Genomic DNA, 25,336 nt, shown 5'->3' on the forward strand with positions numbered 1-25,336 from the left:
TCAGAGATGCCCAGGTCGCCCTGGGCCAAGACAAGGGGTAGAGTGGAGTTCCCGGGCAGAAGTTAGTGGAGACTCTCGGGCGGGGGCGAGGACAGGAGGCAGAGCCCCGAATTCCGCGCGGGACTCAAGGCTGGCCCTGCGGGACCATCGCGCGCAGCAGGGCCGGGGCCAAAGCCCTAGGTTGGCGCTGCAGGGTGGCGGGGTCTTGGGTTGGCTGGGGACGGGCGACACAGGTCCTGGACGGCCGCCGGCCACAGGTGCCCAGAGCCCGAGGGCGGCCTGGACCGGGCCGCGCTGGCCGGGGCGAGGGGCGGGCGCCACGGCCGGGCCGGGTCCCCGTTCGCTCGCCCGCCCGCCAGTGCGTGCGTCCGTGCGGGCAGCTGGCCGGGCCGGGGCGGGGGCGCGGGGGCCGGCACAGGAAGTCCCCCCGGCATCCGCATCCTGTCCCCCGCCCCTGCCGCCCGCTGCGCCCCCGCGCCCCGGCCCCCGCAGCCGCCGCCGCCGCTGCCGCCGCCGCTCTAGGCCGCCACCAGCTCGGTGGGCTTAACCCTTCCCGGCCCGGCCACTCACCCGGGCGGGGGGATAAGATGCGCGGCCCTGTGTGTGTCCCGGGCCGCCTGGTGCCGAGCGCAGCGCGCGCTGTGCAGCATCCCTGGTGCGCGTATCCGCGCTCCACCGTTGGCCACTGTAGCTGCATGGATGCGGGGAAAGGGGGCTCCCAGCCAGGCCCCTGCTACCCACTGAAGGGCAGGGGTGGCCTCAGGACACCCCTGGCAAGGGTACAAATCATGGCTAATTGGCACTTAATTAGAAGAACTCAGTTAATGAGGAGGTCCCATCCTGGCCCCGGTAGGTCCCCAGAGAGGCAGACCAGGTTCACACTTTGGACCCCTTCTCCTGGACCCTGATTTGGCTAGGACAGGCAGGCAGATAAACAGCTGTAATACAAATGGACCCAATGGACCATCAGGACCACCCTTTGAACTGGCAGAGCTGGCTCATCCTTCTCTGTGTCTTTGCTCCCTTTCTCTAGTCACAAGATCCCTGTAGTCAGGCCCTCCTACCTCTCCCACCCTCTGCCCTCCTCCAGGCGCTTCTCTCCAGCTGTGTTGGGTCATGATCTTTGTGGCTTCTTTTTCTTTCCTGTCATGCCAGGCTGCTTCCTCTGTGGGTTATGGGTCTCCTCACAGGGAGTCCTGACCTGATCATCTCCATATCCCCTCACGTTATTTTCCTGTCTTCAGAACATAGACCTCTCCAATCTAGAGAATTCACTTGAAGATTGTGCTGCTCACATTCTCTAGAAAAACCCAAAGAGCTGGTAACGGGAAGCCTTTCCTGGAGTGGAGTGGGAATGCCTCACTGGAGAGAGTCAAGGGCTGTCTTGGAGTCATAGTCCTGCCTACCTTCCTGGCTCCCTACCTACAACACTATTGCACATGTGGATTCTTCCCAGTACCCAAAGGCATGGGAGTTTGGGGTTTGTCCAGTGGCTCTTGCCTGAAAACCTTGTGCTCACAGCTCCAGAGGACAGAGGCTCACATTGGATTCATTGGGGGAACAAGTGCAGCAATAAGCACAATAACCTGGGCTTATGGGGACCTCCTGTAACTAGATAATTTGAGACAGGGTAATACCTGTCAGCCAGAGGTGCAAGCACAAGTGAGTCAACAAGGAGGATGTGGATAAAGGGTGGTTGCACACTTCCCTCCCCTGGGAGGGCCCAGGGTGAGGGAAGGCAGAGCTATCTGCTTCCTCCTCTGCCTAGGAGACTGCAGATTCCCCAGGACCACCTCACTCCTCCTATCTTTAAGCCTCTCCCTCTGCTGGATTCTTTCCAATAGCATTTTCACATCGTCAGGGCTCTCCCATCTTCAATCATGAAACCCCACCTATCTCTTCTCTAACCATTCCTCCTCCTCTGCCCCATCACTCCACCCAGACACCTCCCTGTAACCTCCATGTCTAAATCCCTCATCTTCTCCTGTCCAGAGTTCCTCTAGGCCACACTGACCTTCTACTGGGCTGCTGAAAGAAAAACACCTGGTTCTCTCCTCCTCTTGGTTGGTCTACCCCTTCTCTGTGGACTGTGCGTCCTTCTGTAGGTTCATGTTCACCTCTGCATAATTATAACATGCAGTAAGGGGGTCAGAAGGAAGCAACAACCGTTTTCTCTCTGTGAGTATTTCTCCTGTCCATTCCTGAGCACCTGACCCAACAGCCACATTTTTCTTCTTTTTTGTTTCTTTACTTTTTATCAAAGGTGATATACATACCTAGTTGAATAAGTCCAACAATTCTATAAGGCTTTTAGCAACAGCAACACAAACCTCTCCTCCCTTCTGCTTCCATTTCCATTTTTCCTGTGCTTTTGCCACGTTTTTAAATAACATGCTTATAATGTTATTACTTGATTTTTTTTCCATCTTAGACAGTATCCATTAGAAGCTGAAGACAAATCTAAACCACATATCCATGGGCACACTTTCCCTCTCCTCCTGCTGTTGTATAATAAGGAATTTGTTTGTCGTTACCCTCTGTTCTTGGGGATGAGCTTTATGCCAAAGAGGCGACCCCTAGCAGGCCTTTAGGTAACTTCAGGATCAATCACACCAGAAAGACACTCTGTCTTTCATGTTAGAGGTTGAGGTGTTGAGCTGTGTGATATCAACCTGACCCCTGGTGAGAAATTGGGACTGACATTTTACTTTAATCATGTGGCCAATGATTCAATGCATATGCCTAGGTAATGAAACCTCCCACCCACACAAACAAAACAAAACAAAATTCTGGAGGTCAAGATTCCTGGCTGGTGGTCAACAGCAATGTGCCAGAGGGTGAGAATATGGAAGCACTATATTCAGGTCCCTTCCAGGCCTTACCTTATAGGTCACCTCATAGACCATGGCTGGTACTGGTTTATATTCTTTAAAGTAAAACTATAATCATAACATTGTGCTTTTCTGAGTTCTGTGTGTTGCTCTAGTGAATTATTAAACCTGAGTTGGTCATGGGAACTTCCAAATATGAAGCCAGATGGTTAAGAGTGGACTGGGCACTTGCAACTGGTGTCTAAAGTAATAGCAGGCTTGTTGGAATCTTCTACCTGGAGCCACCAGGTAGTGGAACCTCAGTCTGGCTGAGCCTAGAAAAGTCCAGCCAGGAAAACAGAAGAACTCTTAAATAATTACACAGAACACTGAACACAGATGGCTAAAAATATGTTAAAAGGGTTGCAGTACCACCAAGGGGAAGATGAGAATACTGGAAATTAGTATCCCTAGGACAAGAGGAGCAAAGAGGAAAAGTGATACTGTAGGGAATCACAGAGCTATTCAAGAAATTGCTGTATGTTGGGAGCGGCGGCAGCATGGTTGGAAATGGGAAAATGAAGCAAGAACCTAGAAGCCCACACTCACCAGCCATCACTGAAGGTGCCACCAGAAGCAAGAATTGTCCTACGTCCCAACCAGACTTCTGATCTCTCAGAATCTAGCCAGAAGTCAGCTAGCCAGGGAGTCCTGGAAATGTAGTTTGCAGCCTTCCAGTCTCCTGCCATATTGAGGAGAGCAGGAAGCCAAATCAAGAGGCAATGGATAAATAACTGGCATATTCAATGAGTCTGTAGAGTAGGGCCATTGGCAGCCCATTTGGAAATGTGGACATTTGGGGGCTAAGCTGCTGAGAATAATGCTGGAGCTACCACTGGTTATCTATTGGGAAGTAGATTTTCCTCCTTCTCCTCCTCCTTTTCCTCCTTCTCCTCCTCCTTTTCCTCCTACTACTCCTTCTTTTCCTCCTACTCTTCCTTCTTCTGATGGGGTCTTGCTGTGTTGCCTAGGCTGGGGTTGAACCCATCAATCTTCCTGCCTCAGCCCTCTAAGTAGCTGACTTCTTTAGTGCTCTTATTAAGAAAAGGTATCTGGTGAGTACCTCTTTGGGAACCATGTGATGATTAATTTTATGTATCAACTGGATTGGGCCATGGGGTGCCCAGACATCTGGCCAAACATTATTCTAGGAGTGACTTTGAGGGGGTTTCTGGATTAGATTAACAATTTAATCAGGAGATTGAGTAAAATGGATTGTTTCCCCTAATGTGAGTGGGCCTCACCAATCAACTGAAGACCTGAATGGAACAAACAGGCAGAGGAAGAACCTCTCCTGCTGACCAAGCTGAAACATAGTCTTTCATGAACTGAAACTTTTTTGTTTTTTCTTGGTCCTTGAATTTGCCATCTTTCACACTAGAGTTTTGACTCTGCATGTTCTCAGCCCTTACACTTGAACTATAACTAGACACTGGCTCTTCTGGGTCTCCACTTACCAACCGCAGATCTTGGTATTTCTCAGTCTCCACCATTGTGTGAGCCAATTCTCTGAAGAACACTGTCTGAAAAGTCTGTACTCTCCCACTTGACTGGGCACAGATTATTAGCACTTGCATGGCTTGATTTTAGCTTCCAGCATTGCTAAAGGGGGTATTGTGTGCCATTTGACTCCTGTTTTTTACATGAGAGAAGGAAAACCAGTGGGCCAAGAGGAAGACCCTGAGGGGAAGCGGAATGCAACAGACTCAGATCTGCACCTGGACTGTGGCTGTGGGGCTGTGGGAGGCTTACTGGAGGTGACACAGGTTTCTAATATGTTCTGGGGAGAGTGACAGACAGAACTGAGCAGCACTGGCTCTCCTATCTAGTATGTATATCAAATCATGCCCTGGTGGTGACCCAGTGCACAAATTTTGGGTATGATTCCTCAGACAACTCCCCGGTTTCTGTTCTTGGAGCATCATGTACCTGCAGCACTTTGCTACAGATTGAATTTTGTATTCCTCCAAATTTGTGTGTTGAAATTCTAACTTCCATGGTGATGGCATTAAAAGTTGGATCCTTTGGGAGGTGATTAGCTCATGGGAGCAGAACCCTCTCAAATGGGATTAGTGCCCTTGTAACAGAGGCCCAGAAGGGCCTTCAGTCTCTTTCCACCTTGTGGGGACACAGTAAGAGGATAGTAGTCTATGAATCTGGAAGCGGGCCTTCACCAGACTCAATCTACACACCTTGATCTTGGACTCCCCAGCCTCCAGAACCATGAGAAATAAATTTCTGTTGTTTGTTTAAGCTGTCCAATTTCTGGCATTTTTTGGTTTTGGTAGCAGCCACAATGAACTAATACACATTTCATGATTCTAATTTTGCAATCTGATTAGAGTCTGTCTCCCTCACGAGATACCAGATACACAAGTCAAGGAGTACCCAACGAGTGTTTATTGAATAAATTAATCTGTGAAATCAAATTGTCATGTTACATCTACTAATATAGCAAAAACTACACATCATAAGAGCCATCTCCTACCCCCAGTCCACAGAGGTGGGACATCTGGCCCACACTAAGCAGACCACCCTCTCCCACCACTATGAATCTGGAGCAGAGATATGTCAGACCAAAAGTTGCTGGGTTGAACTACCTGGTGGAGGCACCTTAAGGAGACAGTCCTTTGGGTCCCCAGTGCTGAAAAGACCAGTGTTCTGCAGGTTCCCCCGCTTACTGTGAACTGCCCTTGCACCTTTCCAGAAAACTTATTTTCCTTGCCTAATTCACTCAAGACTTGTTTCTGTTGCTTGCAGAGAATTCTAACACATGCAGAAACTGGTCCTTCAAGGGGCATCTAGGCATAGTCCTCCCAGGAAAACGTGGGATATTTGGTGCTGGTTATTGAGTCAACATGGGGGAGAGGTAAGGAGCTCTCCATGCACATTCTAGAATAGGGAAAGGTATTCCATTAAACAATCAATTAAGGCATCAATTAGGATCACCTGAGGCTACATGTCCTCTGTGTTGAAGCTCTGGGTCAATTCAAAGGCCATAAGGTATAAGTATAAGGTGGTTCCATATGATGGTGTTAGTTCCCTCACAAAAAAAAAAAAAAAAAAAAAAAAAAAAAACCTCAGTGTTCTTTTGTCCATATTGAGCTGGGTCCTTCCTTGGTTCCTCTGAGAGTTTTCCCCCTGCACATGGTACCCAGGGCTTTACATAGGTGCAAGCACTCTGCCACCAAGCTGACTCCCCAGTCTTTTTAAAAAAGGTTTGACTTTGAGATAGGGTCTCACTAAGCTGCCCAGGCTGGCCTCAAACTTACCTCAGCTTCCTGAAGTGTCTGGGATCAGAGGAATGCACCACTGAGTTCAGCTGCTGTGAGAGCACTTTGAAGTCCTTGCAGCCTCAGGCTAACACTTGTGAAAAACCTGGGTCTAAAGTCAAATCCTGGGTCACTGGAAGGGAGCTCCACAGGACTCTATTTTCAAACACTCCCTTAAGAGGGTATCACAAACTGGGTGGCTTAAACTATAGAATTTATTGTCTCATAGTTCTGAGGCTAGAAGTATAGAATCAAGGTTTCATCAGGACTGGTTCCATTGAGGGCTGCAAGAGAGTTCTATGCTTCCCTCTAGTTTCTGGTGATTTTTGTCATCACTTGACTTATGCAGGCGTTGCTCCAGTCTCTGCCTTCATCTTCACCCATTGTGTGTGTGTCCAAATTTCCCCTAGTCATATTGGATTAGACCTCACCATAAAGGCCTCATCTGGACCCAAGTAATTGCATGTGCAATGACTCTATTTACAAATAAGGTACTAAGAAGTGAGGACTTCAACAATCTGAGTTTGGGGCTGGGAGAGCATGATTCATCATAGACTCATAGCCCTGACACAGGCTTCACATTCGTGTTGGGGTGTTAATCAGGAAAGTTGGGGATGCTGACCATGGCACAGTGACTTTGGAAGGAATATAAGAACCAGGAACCAGACATCTTCCAATTCCTCTGAAATACCCAGAAGCCCAAAAACCTACATCCCTGCAAAGGAGAGCTGACTGTTCCCCTCCTGCCACCACGATGTTCCCTAAAGGAACAGAACTTGTCCTCAGCATAGCCCCAAGGGCCAACTCAGAATCAAGGTAGGGAGAAGAGGAACACTTAGAACTCAGAAGAAATGGCAAGAACATACCAACTTACAGCTCTTAAAAGCTGAGACTGGTAGAAGAAGTGTGGAGAAACAGCCCAGGGAGCAGAGTATAAGTTGGGTCAAGCTGACTGCAAGGACCATGTGCTATCGGGAGTCTGTATTTTGTACCCGCTTGCCTGCAGGGCATGGCGCCAGCATTTTTCAGGGAGTGAATGCCAACCTGAACCAAATATGGGTCTGTGACTGGAACACACTGTTGATCTGAGATTAAGGAAGAATCCAGAGACTTGGGACTGGAATGCTGGACTGGATGAATCACAGGCATCTGCCACATCCCATGTCCCTCTTCAACTATTTCCCCCATAAGGGCTGAGGACTTGCCCCCTGATTTGGGAAACAGCTTAGTAATGGAGACATCAGGATCACAGAGAGAACCTTATCGCCAGGTGTGGTGGCCTGCAGGTCATTGAAATGCACTTCTTAGTCTGAGCTAGGATGGAAGGATGCCCTGCTGGCTGAAGCCAGGAGATAGCACTAAACCTCCAGGAGTAGAGTGGGAGACAGAAGATGGTAGGCATCATATGGGTGGGAAGGAAATCAGTTCTCAAGGATGGCCTGATCCATGGTGCTTACTGGCTATGGTTCATAAAACCAGGGGCATCCCCCAAAGAAAACACTTCATGAAGCTTGGGGATACCTGTTGGTGAAGAATGGCTGTTGCAGGTTTGTTCCCTGGAAAGCTGATTTTAGGATGGAGGTTAGCATGCAGGAAACTTATGATGGAGAGGCCTTAAAACCAGCATTTATGAACTGGAAGGGAAAGATAGAAGGAGCACTGGAGAGAGGGGGGCTTTGGACAGTGATGTAGCCACGGTAAAGGGCCTGGCTGACCCCATAAGGACCACAGAAGCCAGGATGGTTCTTCAAAGTTGTCATTAGCTAGGACAAGGGGCAGGGAGGGACTTTATATGTCTATCATTAAACTTGGTACCCTGGGAGGGCAAGCTGTCACTCTAAGGCAGTATATAAGAAAGCCAAGACCTGAGGGCTGTCTGCCACAGCCCTGTGATATTGAAGGGATCTCGGGATCCACTGTAGACACTTCCCCAGCAAGGGATTCCTCATCCAGCTCTTGGGTCAAGGCCACCAGAACTTGGGAAAGGGGAGGCAGCTAGTTAGCCACACTAAGCTGAGCAGTCAACACATGCTGTTGAGATAGAGGCATTCAGGGCTCAAGGAGTCTGAGCTGCAGAAATTAGGCTACTTTGACTTTATCATTGTGATACCAGAAATAAAATTAATTAGCAATCACCTTTGATTTTATGAGATGGTATCACACACACACACACACAAAATCCCAAGCCTTGTGCACAAGGATCTGTAACTGACGGTGTCTCTCAGACAATCCCCAGGCCCAAGGAAAAAGTAAATCACATCTACAGGAGGTTTTCAGAGGAGGTAAGAGGGGACTCACTTTCCTCTCCTGCTAATTATAACTGAAAACTTTGAATACACAAAAAGTAAATGCCTGAAATGCTGGGCAGAATGGGTCATGCCTGTAATTCCAGATACTTGGAATTAAAACAAATAGAACAACAGTATATTCGATGAGGCAGGAGGATCACAAGTTCAAGGCCAGTTCAGCAACTTAATGAGACTCTGTCTCCAAATTAAAAATAAAAAGGGCTGGTGGTGTAGCTTAGTGACCGAGTGCCCCTGGGCAGTACTGGGGGTGGGGAGTAAATGCCTGAAAAATAAGTAATAATGGCAGATTGGAAGAAAAAGCCAAAACATAAAGAAAGCCTGATGGCAGACCCATCTCCTGGCTGTTGGTCTTTTTCTTGGTCTATTGGCCTTGGCCTGGGTGGCTGAAACCAAGAACTGCATAGCAGCAGGGGAAAACAGCAAAACTACAATAGAACCAGGCTTCTGTGGAAAGTGGTCCTTGGAGCATATGAGTGGGAGAAGAATATCTGCATTTTTCTCCTTTTTTCTCTCCCAGTCTCACCATGAGCCAGTGGTAACTGGCTTGTGGTAGTGGCATGGCACCACCGGTGCTGGGTGTGGTGGTACATGCATGCTAGACCAGTGACTTGGGAGGCTGAGGCAGGATGATAGCAAATTTGAGGGCAGTCTGGGCAACACGATGGGGTCCTGTCTCAAAAATTTAAAAAGGGCTGAGAAGGTAGCACAGTGGTAAAGTGCTTGCCTGGCATGCACAAGCTCCTGGATATAATCCCCAACACTGCACCAGAGAGAGAGAGAGCGAGAGAGAGAGAGAGAGAGAGAGAGAGAGAGAGAGAGGGGAGAGATTTTTTCCTAAGGGAACTGAAAACATCTCCACACAAAAACTTATACCCAACTATTCATAAGACCGATATTCATAAAAACCAAAAGGTAGAAATCAACTGATAGATAAATGTGTTATATACATACAATGGGACCCCTTCGGGTTGCCCCGACTGCGGTCAAATTTGTGATCGTCCTGCCTCAGCCTCCAAGTCACTTTTATCTACATACAACATTCCATTATAATATCCTGAGAAGGCAAACCCCATAGACAGAAAGTAGATTGGTGCTTGCCAAAGTCTAGGGGGAATGGGCAGTGAATGCTCGAAGGTTTGGGGTTTCCTCTGGGGATGACAAAGTGTTCTGAAATAACCAGTGGTAATGGTTGCACAACTGCAATATACTAAATACTGAACTGTACGTTTTAAATGGGTCAACTGGGTATGTGAATTATATCTCAATAAAACTGCTACTTAAAAAAAAAACATGCTGTAGAAAACATCCTTGAACATTCTTCTTTGTTTCTGGAATTGCTGAATCATAGGGTCACTTTATTTTTTAATTTCTCAAGAATGGGAAAAACCAATTTACTCTACCACCATGTGATAATTGTTTCCCCACACCTCTAGCTACACTTTCTGCTTTGCTAAAGTGGGCAAGTGAAAAAATGACATGTCACTGTAATTACATTTTCCTGGTTACCATTTATATTTATATAGATAATCTGTTCATATTCATTGGCCTTTTTAATTTCCTCATCTACTAATTTTCTGTTCACGTCTTTCATTCCTTCTTTCTAAATGCCTTTTTTTTTAACCTCTATTTACTTATTTTTATGTGGTACTGAGGATCGAACCCAGGGCCTCACACGTGCTAGGTGAGCACTCTACCACTGAGCCACAACCCCAGCCCTCTAAATGCCTTTTGATTAATTTGTAGTTCTTTGTACATTCTGGAGATACATTAATATATTGCAGATATTTTCTCATATAACAATTTTCGTTTAGTGTATCAATTTTTAATATATGCAAAACACTTAGCAAGGGCTTTCATTATTAATAAGAGAGCAAGAACTGGTCAATGTGAACGGTCAGCTTCTATCCCCATTTCCAGTAGGTTAAGTACTCCTTGCCAGGATGGCCACCAAAGGAACTCTGGCTTTCTTTAATTTTTTTTTTCCTTTTTATTTTGGCAAGAACCATCTTGCATCCAAGAAGAATGAAGGCACATCTAGCCCCTGGAAACATTTGGTGAGGTTTGCACTACTCAGACTGTCTGGAACAGGGAAGTGACTGAGGGATGATTTTCAACCTTTTCCTGAAACACTTGGTAACAGCAAAATACGAAGAATGGGCCCAGAGCTGATCATTGTTTCATGGATGTCTCCTCCCAAGAGACAGAAGCAGATACTCTCCTCCAGTTCCTGGTCTAATATCAGATTTACACATAAAGATGAAATATGTTCCATCAGGGATAATGAAATCAAACTCAAAGGAAATGTCCTTTATAGTTCACGGCTCTTTAAAGCAATGTGAAAACAGATTGCAGATGGGCTTCACCTTGCTGGCTGGTTCCTATGCCCTGGCTGTGGTTGACATCCTAGGGGCCCAGGGAAAGCTGTGAGTTTTTGTCCCCGAGAAGGAACATGTGGCCTCACCAACCAAGGATGGCTCGTACATGCAACTGCCTCAGTTCACGTTCCTGACCTTGGTGGATGCCTTGAACTCCAGATTTTAAACACTCACACACACACAGTTAGGCCACTGGTTTTGTTTGGTCTTCCAGGCCATGGCCTTCAACCTAGAAGAGTAAATAAGATTACATTTTTTCCATACAAGTTAATCTGTCCTCTCCTGGTCCATTGTTTGCTGTTACAATGTCGCTTCTTGCTTTCAGGCTAGAAGAGAAATGGTGACATGGTCACTGAGCCTTTCTTCCTCCCCCAATTAATGAAAATTCAAAGCAGATACTTTCCAATAGTATGCTAGGGGGAAAAAAATTCCTGAGGGCTGTTATTTTGTACCAAGGGAAGAGAACATGAACCTGACAAGTGCCTGCTGAGCCCAGAGGCCCAGCTCAGGGTGGAGACAGTGTTTGCAGTGTTTCGGTCAAAAGTGGCTAAAGACTTGTGCTCAACCTTCTTACCACAACCACTGCAGCCTGGGGTGAAAACCTCCCGCTGCTTACATTTAGTAAGTTATTAAAATAACTTAATAAGGGCTGGGATATAGCTCAGTGGTAAATGCCTGCCTAGCATGTGCAGGGCCTGGGGTTCAGTTCAAAGCAACATACACAGACACAAGCCCAAAAACACAATAATGAAACAAAAAATTCCATAAAGTCTACAAAACTGTTTAGAAAAATTTTATTTGAACATATGAAAGGAAAATTCAGAGACACCCAATAAACCAGAGAAGTTTCTTTCCAAGACGGCGGGAAATCCCTACAGGTGTCCCTGAGCCACACACAAGCTTGGGTCACACTGTTCCAGCTATGAGCTCATGGAGCTGCAGCACAAGCCTGTGTTTTTGGCAGCCATGTCACGTTTGCATGGAGAGACCAGACAAGTGGACTTGCAGGTGTGGCTTCCCCATCGGTGCTCCTCCTGGCACAGGCTCCATGTCTGAATGACATGCAAGTGAACCAAAGCTCATGGAACTGGCATACTTAAAAACACTCCCAGCACTTTCTAGGCAGAGGTCTGTACGTTTTTCCTTTCATCCATCCAATCTGGATTTTTAAGAATGTGAACAGGTAGGCACCTGGACTGCTACCACTTGGAACTTCCGCACCAAGACGGTCTGACAGCCAGGAGGGGCCACCTGTTGCCTCCCCAGGGTCCTCTTTTTGGGACCACTACCCTCTTCTGAGGGCTTCCTCAACTCAGGTGCAGAAGGCACACTGCTGCATGGTGGCTCAGGAGGGGCTGGCCTAGCGCATGGGCCTGAATGGAAATGTCACTCCTGAGATGAAGGTATGTCCAGGGTGTGTGGGCAGGGCAGGGTGGGCAGCAGGATGGGCTGGCACGGCCCCGTAGCCCAGCGGGGGCGTGTGGATATGAGGGTAGAACCCAGGAGGGAGCGCTGCATGCGGCGACTGTTGCACTGGGCCCGAGATCACCAGCTGGAGCAGGCTGCAAACAAGGAGAAGTGTTAGGACTGCAGATTCCAGGGCAAGGTTCTGAACACACGTACTTTGAGGCTTAGTCTAATCCCCTGCACCCAGTGCCCAGGCACAGTGGCACCTCACATGTCCACAGGGCAGAAGAAGCACCAATGAAGACAGTCATATGGGTTTCTCAGTAGGTGAACAGTGAGCACACAGTAGGGAAGGGGCTGGTAGCTAGGGAAGAGCTGGGAAATTAACTAGGGGTGGCAAGATTTAGCCTGGGAATAGGCAGAGCCTGAGAGGAGGGACCAGAAAAGGGAAAGCCAGGACCCCCAGCAACAACATATGGAGGGAGCAGTCTACACCCCGAACCCTTGTTTTACATGAAAGCTCTTGATGTGACATCTGCAGCTTCTCTGCCCTTGGAGCTTGGGGCCTACCACAGGTCAGCTTCCATTTCAGTCTTAGCTGCCCTCCACTTACAGTGGCTGTAACTGAGATACCCTGGCGATCAGGACAGGAGGCCATAGTTTTCTCAAAGTCATTCTTAATGAATGAGTCCTAATTGAAGTCCAAGCATAAGTCCCACAAAAGCCGGTCTTTCAAATGATACTGAAATCAAGAGTCCAGCACAGCACCCGCTTAGACACAGCCTAGGCCTGGCCCAGCCCCTACTAACCTGAGGAACCCATTCTCCAGTTGTGGAGGGGCAGACCGTCCTGCTCAGGAGATCCACCATGCCAAAGTCATAGCCTACCTACCCAACCTCGCCCTGGGTCTCTGAACAATCACGTCTCACCAACACCCCCAGTTCCCCTCCATTCAGGACCAACCCACTGAAGTACCTGAACCTGCCCCTCTTCAGGAAAGACCTTTCCCTTTCCACAGCCTCCACGTTCTAGAGATCCTCTTTGAGAAGTCAGCATCAGTTTTCAACACTGGGTCCTTCTGAGATTCATTTCTCCTTGGCTTATCCTTTCTAGCCCATGACCCACAGGATGATCAGCAGGATCTACAGTTTCATTCACCCCCTCCAGCTTCCCCCACCTCAGCCTACTCCTTCCTCCTATTATTAGCTTCAAGTAAGCGACTCCCCAGGACTTCTCCCCATCAGGGCTTTCCACACCTAGGACATAGGCATCCTATTCAGCCTTTCCCCTAGCCTCCAGGACCTCCAGTTTTGCTACTGACACTCTGCTCTACTTGCTCTTCTCCTAATGTCACCCCAGGACCTTGGCTTAGCTGGGTCCTATGTCTAGAGGGTCTACGCCAGTCTTTTTCATCACCAAACCCAACCTGCTAGACCACAGGAGGGTCTTGGGCATGAAAAGAGCTAGTGTAGCTTGGTGGCCCAATGCTCTTCTGATCCCCTTTTCATTTACGCTACTACTTTTTTATAACTAGAGTAAGAAACTTGATCCAAAATTTATAAACCCAATAAGTACTACAAACAGAATGGGAGTTGTATGTTTGAATATATACTCCCTGCCAGAGATTAAAAGTGGTTCCAGAAGTTTCTGGGCTAGTTGGAAAATCAATTAGCAGAAAGAGACCACCAGAATTCAAAGTATTTCATATGAAATTACAAGGAATTTTTCTTGGAGTTCATAAAAAAGAAAAGGAGCAGTGGGGCCTTCTGAGGGAAAGCTGGCCTTAGGGAGCCTGTTGTTGGAAAAGTGAGCTGCTGTGTCCTCCTCACTTTATTACTTATATGAACACCTCACCTCCATTCAGGCTAATTGCCCCTGCACGAAGACAACAGTATGGGCCGGATAACAGGGTCCCCACCACGGTACCAGGCTGTACTTCCTCAGCATGCAGCTGACCCTTGGCCTCCAGTTATGCATGTCTCTAAAGAGCCGGTGGGGCAGGCCCTAGGTGGCCATGATAGTCACAGTGGAGCAGCACTGCCCTGTTTCCCTGTTCACACTGCCTGCCAAAGCCAGTCCCAGAGCCCAGCAATTCCCTGTTAAGGACCAATCTGATGATCTAAAGAAAGAAGAGCATGAATGATCTTACCAACTTAACCCAGTTGTTTTCACCTCTATAAATCTGTCCTTGTGCCAAGTAGTTCTGTCTTCAACTGTAAACATTTCCCTGCACAGTCCTCACAATTACTATTCTAAGTGGATACATAATGTTCTACCCTTGTGACACATCACAACTAACTTACCAAGTCTCCCTGTGCTGTGGACAGTTAAGCTGCTGCCAGTTGTCTGCTACTAATACTGAATTTTTTTGAAACAGTTTTGTACACATACCTTTTAGCTTCTTTTCTAAGGATAAATTCATAGAAGTGAAAGTTCTAAGTTACTAAAGGAACAGTGAGAGTGAAAGCAGGTAACACTAGATGCCATACATCAAATACTGTTCCAATTACTTTCTGTTTTTACTCATTCAAACCTTATAAAACTCTAAGGCTTAAGGTGGGGTAAGGCAAGGGGGACTGGAAACACGAACTATAATTATTGTAGTTTTACAGATGAGAAGACTGAGGCAGCAGAAGGCAGGAACTTGACCAATGTCATATAGATAGGAAGTAGCAGGGCCAGGATTCTAACAGAATCCGTGTGACACTATGCCTACTTTTCACTCTGATTGTGGGTGTGGAGAGAGTCCCATGGGGTGTGACAATGTGAAATTTACAAACACCACCTCATTTTACCCTAGCAAGGCAGGGATGAGTCCTGCCCCATTTGACAAAGGAAAGACCAAGCTCAGAGACAGATGAAGAGTGTCCAAATGTCACAGCAAATCTAGCAGCATCACTCAGAAACCAGGTCCCTGCTGCTAGAAGCCCAAGCCCTGACATTACCAACACTGTACTCTTCTATGGTCCTTTGAAGGATTGGGTAAGTCAAAATGTCACCAATGGAGTGCCAGAATACCACCCTCACTACCAAATAGAAGCTCAGTGATTTAATAAGCTCTGAGTGACACCTAGAGTGCCCTTCTCTTGACTCCTGCAAGAAGGCGATTTTAGGTCAGGCACAGTGGTACCTGTGTGTAAGGTACACATGCCTGGCCAAAAGTGGCCTTCTTGCAGGAAGGGGTTGGGGGTGTAGCTTAGTAGTAGAACATTTTTCTAACGTGCCAGGCAGGTCCTGGGTTCAATCTACAGCACCACAAAATTTTAAAAAGGGGGCATGTTTCATGTTTACACTCTACTTAGGACTCCTCTCATGAGAGTTAGGCTAACATTTATGTTCCCCACTTACACTAGGTCCTAAAGGATGTCTTTCCTTACAGAGACATGCTCTGGACCCTGAAGACCACCTATCCCTAAGGAATGCAGGACAAATGGGTCCACTCTGCTTTGCCATCTGCCACCCTCCCTCTCTGCCCCAGCAAAGCTAGCCCAGCTAGAAGTCCTGGAGGACACCTACTTGTTATGAGGCAGCCTGGAGCACAGGGTTCTCAGGTCATCTGAAATTAAGGAGACATATTATTAAGCAGCAGACTGGAGAACTGTTGGCTGAGGTACTTTTCAAGGATGCTAACAAGGCAGCAAACAAAGACTGATACTCCATGTTTCCAGCATCTGTAGAAACTGGCCCCTCTTTTCTTTCAGTTTTTGCTTTAACAAATAGGCCCAAAATAGAAGAAGGGTTTGTTAGCAATTTGTCAGGAGGCAGGCAGACACCCAAGGCACAGGAACAGTGGTAAGATAGTAAACTCATCACCATCAGCTGGGGACACAGGCAACTCTTGTGAGTGCATTAACAGCTAAAAAGTGTACTCAAGTGGGTCACTGGCACCAGGTCAATCTCCAGGGAGAGTTCAAGCACTGAAATGCAAAAGAATTCAGGAATCCTCAAAACAGCAATGGGAATGCACACTTCGACAGGGCAGAAGTTACGTAAACACATACATTTGCTAAAAGCACCTCTAACTTTGCACTTATATCTGTGCATTTTACTTATGTCAATTATGCCTTAAGAAAAAAGAAGAAAGAAGAATCCTCAAGAGGAAAAATGATCAATCCTCTCCAGGAGTCCCCAGTTCTGGGTCAAAAGAGCCAGGTGACGCCCAGATGTCATGTCTGGCAAATTAACACTCTGATGGGGGAGTGCAGGGAGAGCAGGGTGACACAGTACCACTGAGATGCTCTGAGATTTCTACCTTCCTCCCCTGCATCCATTAGGAAAAAAAAAAAGGAAGTCCTAAAACAGTCAAAAATAGTGTCTGTCTAGGAGCCCTATCTTCTTTCTGCCTGGGTGATGCTGTTGCCACTCCCAGGAGGCCTGGGCAGGGAAGGCACCCACCTCTCGTGCACAGCAGGGCTCCTGAAGCCATGGCCACCTGCAAAGCCTGTGCCAGCCTGTCCAGCGAGAGCTCAATCTCCTGAGAAGCGTTGAGGGGGTTTAGTTCATCTGCCAGTCTGTTGATCTCCTCTACCAGTGGGACCATGTGGTCAAACAGGATCAGTCCCAGGCGCCCATAGAGATTCTTCTCAGTTAAGTGCAGTTGGAGCGTAATGAGAACCTGTAGGACGCTGAGGTGGAGTTTTGAGTACAAAAGGTGGGAGTCTCTGTCCATCCCCACACCCGAGTCCTTTGCAACCTTATTATTGACATGGCCATTGGATAAGCAAGGCTTCTTCTTTCTTTTGTAAGCCAGAGGGGCCTTTACGCACCAGCGGATCAATCCAATGAGTGGGGTGAGCTCTAAAAATCCTATTGGTAGATTGGCTGCAATTGGAGTATTTAAAAAAGTGATGAGAATCAACCTTGGGTCCTCAAAAATCCAGTTGACAATCATTTCAAGCAAGTCCAAAGGTGGAATGAGATCATCTGCAAACAAAGACCGCTGAGTCAGAAGTGTTCTTGATGTTGGAGACAGGAGTGGCAAGAGGACAAGGGAAGACGAATCTCTAAGTTCATGGTCTTCCTGCCTGGTGTTCAGATCATTACTGCCTAGTTTATCTATTTTCTGTCTCCTTTCCTAGAACATCCGCCAATGAGGGCTGGGACTCCTATCTTAGCCAATGTTACATTCCCAGTGCCCAGGACCCTCTGGCCAATATAGAGGCTGAAATAACACTTGTTAAGTCAACAATTTCATACAGCTCCATTATGGTTTGAAGAAATATCCTCCTGGGTGTCAATTTAAATAAAATTCCACACTTTTTATGCCCAAAATTACCACTACACTCCATTCCTTCCCTTGTGATCAGGGTTCTTCCCTACACTCATCATCTCCTCTACTGTACAGTAATGGCTATGGTGGCCCTCCGAGAGCAGCTCAGAGTCCCGGCAGTCTTCTGTCCACTACCAACAACCACCCCAACCCCAAAGCTAGTCTAAAAAAGCAACAGTTTGGCCTTCTGTGATCCCTGAGACCCAGCACATTCCAGGGCCTAGACCAAGAACAATAATAATGAGGACAGATTAACCCATTTAAGCCTCACAAAACTGTCACCCCCACACAAAGGATGAGGAAATGGAGACAGTGATGTTAAATAATTTCTCAGGACTCAAAGGATGTGGTAGGCTCAGATCTGATTTCAGGTAGCCTCTCTTAGACCACTAGGCTACACTGCCCATCCCGGGATTGGCATATTATACCCTCAGGCTGGCTATGCCCCCAGCCTCCTCTCTGGAGCGGCACACCCCACAACTCAAGGAAAACTAAGGATGACAGAACCCCTTTCGGGCCAAGCATGAAAGAGGAGACGGTGTGAAGCAAGTCACGTTTAAGGATAAAATTTCCAGCTATTTTTTCTCTGGAAGCTGGTTTTTTATTCCTGAGATTGTTCCTATAACTGTTTGGGATTGCCCCTTCTATGGTGAACAGACAGCAGCAGCAAGGAGCACTGTTGTCTCCAACCCTCACTTGGCATTCTTGTGTGCTTGATTCCCTGAGATGTTTCTGTCTGGACAACTTCCAGGTTTGTGCCCGCTCCTCTGCTGTATGCCCCAGGTCAAAGCGAGGTGTCCAATGGCCTGAAGTCAGTGTGTGCATGCGTGGACGTGTGCCATGGGCACACATGTAAATATGCATACTTAGTGACTCAATCCTAAAACTCCACACTTTCCTCCTCAGACTGGTTCTTGCTCTCAACAAGAAGAGGCTCTGCACGGTTAGGTGAGCTTCTTTGTGTGTGTGTGGTAGGAAGACACACAAGCCCTCAGAATATTCTTGTTAGCAGGAGCACCAAAGAACAGCACCAATCACCATTTGGACAGCAGTCTCAGGTCTGGCCCTCCAGGACCACGATTGTGATGAGTGGCTTGAGGAATCACTGACACACCAGACTTTTATGTCGGCTTACAAGAAAAACACCATGTCTTAGATACACCCTGTCAGTGGTATTCCTTAAACATTATATCTTATTCCACATGCTAATTCATTCATTCATTGCCAGTGTTAAGAACAATTTCTGTCCCATTGGCCTGAAATAACTGATGACATGAAACACCAAATATAACGCTATGAACTGGATTTGAATTAAGCCTCTCCCATTGGAAGACCGAAAGCCTGGACACAGCTCCCAGCTAATAACAGCTCTTAGAAAACCTTTGCAGGACCAAGTTAGGGAAAATTCTACCCTAGATGCACAGCACTACTCTATAAGAGACCTGTTTACAACTCCATAGGAAAACTGCCTTTTTAAAAATCCCTTGGTATTGGGGGATAAACCCAGGGACATGGAGTCACATCCCCAGCACTTTTTAAATACTTAGAAACATGGTTTCGTTAAGTTGCTTAGAGCCTTGCTAAATTGATGAGGCTGGCTTTGAATTTGCAATCCTCCTGCCTCAGCCTCCTGAACCACTGGGATTACAGGTGTGCACCACTGCGACCTGCTGGCAAACTGCTCTTAAAGAGTATGGAATCAGGGGCAGGGGCTGTGGCTGTGGCTCAGCGGTAGTGCACTTGCCTGGCATGTATGAGGCACTGGGTTCGATTCTCAGCACCACATATAAATAAATAAAGATCTATCAACAACTAAAAAAATATTTTAAAAAAATGAGTATGGAATTAGCATAGGAATATGATATACACTTGCATATTTATACTATTTCCATGTGAACATTCTAAATAATTAAAATGTTTAAAAACAAGGAAAAAAGTTACAAATAAAAGGAGGTTTGGGGCTGGGATTGTGGCTCAGCGGTAGAGTACTCGCCTAACACGTGTGAGGCCCTGGGTTCCATCCTCAGCACCACATAAAAATAAACAAAATAAAGGTATTGTGTACAACTAAAAATAAATATAAAAAAAAAATTAAAAAAAAAAAAGGAGGTTTAAATATAGTCAGAGAGCTGGTGAAGACCAATACTGAACTAAAAAGAATAGAGGAAGTATCATCAAAAGTTCTTATTCTGACCGGGCGTCCGGGCGTGGTGGTGCACACTTATAATCTCAGCAGTTCAGGAGGCAGAGGCAGGAGGATCATGAGTTCAAAGCCAGTCTCTGCAAAAAGCAAGGTGCTAAGCAACTCAGTGAGACCCTGTCTCTAAATAAAATACAAAAAAGGGCTGGGGATGTGGCTCAGTGGTCGAGTGGCCCTGAGATCAATCCCCAGTACCAAAAAAAAAAAAAAAGTTCTCATTCTGCTGTTTTAGCTATAAGATCAAGATAAAAAACTATTGTCAACTCTCTGAGCAAGAGCAAAAGGCAAAGAAGAAAGAATTTGGAATACAGCAGAAAAGCGGGTGTTGAACCTGGCTCTACACAGAGAGCCACCCATGAGGGACCATAACTTTTCCAAATGGAAAAATAATGGGCATAGCCCCTGCCTGAGAACCAAACAATACTGCAGGGGTTGCATGAGGACTAGTTGTAGAAGAACTTGGTGCATGAGAAAACCCCAAATTTCTTGGAACTCATCCCTGGGAGAAAAAGTGGGCAACAGAGCCAAGTAGGTAGGGATCTGAGTCTCCCACCCTAGTCAACTTTTTTTTTTTTTTTTTAAACTGGACATCTGACCAGGGAGCTCTGCTATTAGACAGGGATAAGGGACATGGGCTTCTTCCAGTCAAAGCCAAACTCTATTCTGTGGCTATTAAGAGGACTTCTACCATCTCAAAAATTTCACTAAGAGTAGAACTAGCATGTGTACCTTCCAGCACAAAACACTGAAGACATCTCATCACCTAGGTAGAACTGTTGTCAAAGAGGTGCAGCCTCAAACTTTTCATAAGGAAATAACCATGTATGTCCAAATTAAGGGGCACTCAGCAAAACAATATGCCTGAACATGTCAAGGCAATAAGAAATTACTTTTAAATGCTGGGAAGCTTGTCTAGATTTAAAGAACCTAAGGATACATGCCAACTACATTCAATGTGTGACCCCTGACTGGCTCCTGAATTTTCTTGATCCCTCTAAGTAAAAAAAAAAAAAAAAAAAAAAAAAAAAAAAAAACTATAAAAACATTGAGACAAGTAGGAAAATTTGCATATAGGCTATATCATAGGAGAATTCCACTGGCATTAAATTTCTCAGGTATGATAATGTTAACATGGTTATATAAGATAATGTTCTTATTCTTTAGAAGACATGTGTTTACATATTTGGTATATGATATCAGCAATAAATTCTTACTAGTTCAGAAAAAATTATGTGTATGTGTGCGTTGGGACAAAGCTAATACATGGCAAAATGTTCATAGTTGAATCTAGGTGAGAAGTATATGAGTGTTTGTTGTATTAATATTGCAACTTTCTGAATTTTTCAAAATAAAAAGTAGGGGATAAAGAGGCAGGCCACATTTCACCGACTTCAGACCCTGGCATTTGGGCTATTTGCCACTTCTACCCATTCCAACTCAGGCAATGGGGATACTGAGGAAACTCATAGGTCCAGCTGTCCAGAGTTTTGGTTTTAGGCCCAAAATAAAGAAGTACATTTCTGAGAGAAAAAAAAAAAAAAAAGCCAAAGCATTCACTGGAAAAGAAAACTGGCAATTAGTTGAAGCTTCTCTGATGGCAATAACCTGTATAACTTTTTTTTTTTTTACTGTATAACTTTTTTACCTGATGACAAGTCATAGAGCGCAGTGACAGATGTTATGAACTGACAGCAGAATCGAGGGCTGGCACTGAATATCTGTTTCAGTGTCTGTACGGAGCCTGGCACCAAACAGCAGTAGTCATCCACGAGAGCCCTGGCAAGTCTTACACAGTAGACCACAGGTGTTCGCTGGAAAGAAGACACAGGCCACGTAACTACAAGTGTGGTGACCCAGTAGGCAGCAACTATGTACAAATGCTGAAGACCACCAAAACTAACAGAACCACTTCCAGGAGAAATGTTAACAGCTTCTTTTAGTAATGCGAAGTCCACAGACCAAATCTGCCCCTCTCCCCACTTTTGTGAATTAAGTTTTACCAAGATGTGGCCATGATCATTTGTTTGTCCACTCTTTAAGGCTGCTCTTCCACTACAAGGGCTAAACAGAACTGAACAGCTGCGACAGAGATAATATGATCTGCAAAGACTAAAATATTTGCCAAAAACATTTGCTGGCTCTTGCTTCAAAGTTTACTTAGGAAAGATCACTTGACCTCAGGTGAAGAAATGACAACTCTTACAATCTTAAATGTTCCAGGTGACACAACGCAGGTAAAAATTCACAGCTGTTACCACTTTGAAAAGATTTATGAGTCTGAGAACCCACATGATTAAAATGTTTGTTTAGAGCAGCAATTTGCATATTCCTCTTACAATCCTCTTCTTTTGACATATTTCTACAATACTGTTGAATCCTATATCACTACTCTCCCCCGGCATTCTCCCTCCAGGTATGTGTCTATCAGTAGCTCTGGTCACATTTAGCAGCTGCTCATTATGCAGCAGCTCCAGGGCACTAACTGGGCCTACAGCAGAAACTCTAAGGAGACAACAAGGTCAGATTGTTTATTTGGCCTGTCCTCTGCCACTAAGAACACCGATATCTCCACCTGGCCTCAAGAGAAAGCTAAAGCCCCTAACCCCAGGTAGCAACCCTGACCCAAAACACCAAGATCTTTTTGTTGACATCTGCTTTCATTTTATCAAAATGCCAGCACATCATCATCAAAAGACATCAATGAAAAACTAGAAGATGCTAAACTTGGTTTCAATAGATTGTCAAGGGATAAAGGGAACCCTGAGATTAAATATAATATTAATGATTAATTTGGATGCCCCAGAAATTGGACTGGCGAGAATTAAGGTATAAACTTCACTGAGATTCTCTAGTGTACTACAAATAATATGATTTTGTTAGCCAAATTTTATGCATAAACAAGATTATAAGAAAAACTATTAATTAAATTGGGAAAAAAAACAGATTTTGGGGCTGAGATGTGCCTCAGTGGTAGAGCACCTGCCTTGCATGGGCAAGAACCTGGATTCAATCCCCAGCACCTCAAAAGTTTTTTTATTTTCAAGTATTGGGAATAAAGCAGGTTTATGAAACTGATAAATTGTTAACTTGGCTAAGGAATATATTAGTCAAAAATTTGATCAATAACTAAGTAGATTATTAATTTTTTAGACCTTGAGAAGCAAAAAAAAGCAAAACAAATGAATTTCCCAAAATATCACCAAGCACTAAACCTATTGTAAATATATACTTTTTCCTTTGATATGTCCATTTGAAGGGCTATCAACTATGTGATGTCACCCTAGAGCTATGCAAAACAATTCACCTGTTTACTGACTACAGAAAAGTACTACCTTCTAACAGTGGGTAAACATTTGTACAACTTAACATATAATGATATTTTTTAAAAATCCCTTTTTTGAGACTCCATAATACTATTTTCATTTATAATTTTCCCCTAAGAGGAGCATGGGAGGATTAGATAAATTCTAGATAGGGAAGAGGGGTGGGAGGGAAAGGGAGGGGTAGGGGATTAGCAAAGGCAGTGGAATGTGATGGACATCATTATCCAAAGTATAAGTATGAAGATTCGAATTGGGTGTCAACATACTTTATATATAAACAGATATGAAAAATTGTGGTATATATGTGTAATTAGAATTGTGATGCAAAAAAAGTACATATATAAAGGCATGAATTGGTGTGAACATACTCTATATACAAAGCTAAGAAAAACTGTACTCTATTTGTGTAATAAGAATTGTAATGCATTCCACTGTCCTGTATTTTAAAAAGTAAAAATCAATAAAACTAAAACAAACAAACAAAAAACAAAACAACAACAACAAAACACATTGAAAAAAAATTTCCCCTAAGAATGATTTTTCACTTGTTCTAAAGATGAGGCCTTTTTTTCTTCATTAAGAAAAAAAATTAACTTGCCATTACAAACTATTATGTCCCCAAGAATTGTCATGCTTTGAAAATAAAAACAGGATAGGAATACAGCTAAGAGTATCCAGGGCAGTAATGATTAAGAACATGATATGTGTGAAAAGACCTCCCCAGTGATTCAGTTAAATTAATGACCCTGATAGTAAACAACGGGTAAACATTTGTACAACTTAACATGTAATGATCATTTTAAAAAAATGTTTTTTTTGAGACTGTACGCTATTTTCATTTATAATTTTCCCCTAAGAATGATTTTTCACTTGTTCTGAAGAAGATTATAGGAACTCTGGGGAGCTTACCTGGAGCCAGGAGGCTGCACACTCCAACACTGGAACTCGACACACAGCCACCGCCATGGACACCAGTTTTCCCAACAGGCTCATCCGGCTGTCATCGGCTTTGTTCCCCTGAGGGCTGAAAAGTGATGAGAAAATAATCTGCCGCACAGAGTCCTTGGTTTGCTCCTGGAAATAATTGCACATGATTTCAAGAAGCTGAAGCTCCTGAAGTGAATTCAGTCTCTGTAAAACAAACCCGGGACAAGCTATAAGAAATGTGGCTTTCACATACCCGTTAGTTCACCCGGTGAGAAACCAGGAACTACCATTAGTTACCCCAGGATATTTTTCGCCCCTCTGAATCCCGGGTCCTGGGGAGCGGAACGCTACTGCCAAGCTCAGGAAAAAGTCATATCTCATCAAGTATCATCTCGGAGGCCACACAGTTTTAGACTCTAGGTAACAGGCCTTTAGCGAGGTAAGCGGACAGTCCCCGAAGTCTCATCCCAGAACACTTCTTAGCCGGACTGTCACACGCCTGCAAAACAGGCACGCGGTTGAGCAATGCTGCAGGACTGCAGGATAGGGGGCTGGGGTGGGGGGGGGCGCTGCAGGAGCAAGGCCAAGGGCGAGAACCCAGCAGCCTGGCAACTGCTTGTCACCGAGGGGAAGGGCACGATCGGGCAGGCACCTTGGGCTGCGCGCCGCGCTCCTTGGGCACCTGGAACACGAACTCCTCCAGCAGCTCCACGGGGCCCTTGTCCACGATGGGCAGCGGAGCGCTCTGCAGCTGACTGCTGAAGTAGATGTCCAGGTGGTACAGCACCTCCTTAGCTGCGCTCAGGGCGTCCCGGCGCAGCAGCGAGTGGCGGATGTCGCTCATGGTGTGGTGGCTGTGGCCCAGCACCCGCGCGTCCCACTTCCGCCCGGCAGCCGGGGACGCGCTGCCGCCTGTGGAGACAAAGAGGCGCGACCCGGCCTCCGCCCCGACCCGGGCCGGGCAGCGGCGCCCGCCCGCCCGCCACTACCTTCTGCCGGCCGGCTCAGGGGGCCATCACCCCCGCCACCGGTGGCCAGCGGGCGAACGGGGTCCCACTGCGGGGCCGCACAGAGCCGCGGGAGCCGACGCCGCGCAGCCGAACGGCAGCGGAATGCCGGGCGACGACGGCGGCCCGCAGGGGCCACGTGAAGGCTGCGGCCGCGCACGCTCCAGAGGGCGCCCCCTGGTGGCGCAGCAGCGCAGTAGGCGGGAGGGGCGTCGCGCAGCGGAGGCAGACCCCGCCCCTTTGGAGACCGCCTCCGGTCGCGAGCGCGTGGTAAGAGCCGCCACACCTCCCGGGAGTGCGTCTTGAAACTTTCCCAGGAGTCCTCCTGCTCTTCGTGGAAAAGTGCTTTCCACCAGCGAGGATAGGGCAGCAGTACA

The 25,336-nt window shown here is 46.3% G+C and overlaps 1 protein-coding gene across 2 annotated transcripts; it reads right to left on the reverse strand.

The window, feature by feature from the left end:
• Positions 1 to 11,604: 11,604 nt before the first annotated feature.
• Positions 11,605 to 25,071, reverse strand: Ints15 (integrator complex subunit 15). 2 transcript variants are annotated; one of them, XM_026407211.2, is made up of 6 exons: positions 24,605 to 25,071; positions 23,935 to 24,156; positions 21,348 to 21,513; positions 16,629 to 17,156; positions 15,750 to 15,789; positions 11,605 to 12,388 (listed from the first exon to the last, which is right to left on the reverse strand). In XM_026407211.2, the coding sequence occupies exons 1-6, from the start codon at positions 24,794 to 24,796 to the stop codon at positions 12,187 to 12,189; spliced, it is 1,350 nt and encodes a 449-aa protein (XP_026262996.1). In that variant the 5' UTR covers positions 24,797 to 25,071; the 3' UTR covers positions 11,605 to 12,186. The 2 variants fall into 2 exon arrangements, with proteins under 2 accessions (XP_026262996.1, XP_026262997.1); XM_026407212.2 differs by lacking the exon at positions 24,605 to 25,071 and adding an exon at positions 24,250 to 24,433.
• Positions 25,072 to 25,336: the final 265 nt, after the last annotated feature.

The sequence above is a fragment of the Urocitellus parryii genome, chromosome 9, assembly GCF_045843805.1.
Source record: "Urocitellus parryii isolate mUroPar1 chromosome 9, mUroPar1.hap1, whole genome shotgun sequence".
Taxonomy (NCBI): domain Eukaryota; kingdom Metazoa; phylum Chordata; class Mammalia; order Rodentia; family Sciuridae; genus Urocitellus; species Urocitellus parryii.

What these genes read in the sequence shown, in the direction of transcription:
- Ints15 (XM_026407211.2), bottom strand. Translation starts at nt 24,796, where the DNA reads ATGAGCGACATCCGCCACTCGCTGCTGCGCCGGGACGCCCTGAGCGCA. An exon ending in AGCGCGGCGCGCAGCCCAAG is followed by an intron (nt 24,157 to 24,604) that starts GTGCCTGCCCGA and finishes TTTGTTTTACAG; the next exon opens with AGACTGAATTCACTTCAGGA. An exon ending in TCCAGGCTGCCTCATAACAA is followed by an intron (nt 12,389 to 15,749) that starts GTAGGTGTCCTC and finishes CCTTGTTTGCAG; the next exon opens with CCTGCTCCAGCTGGTGATCT.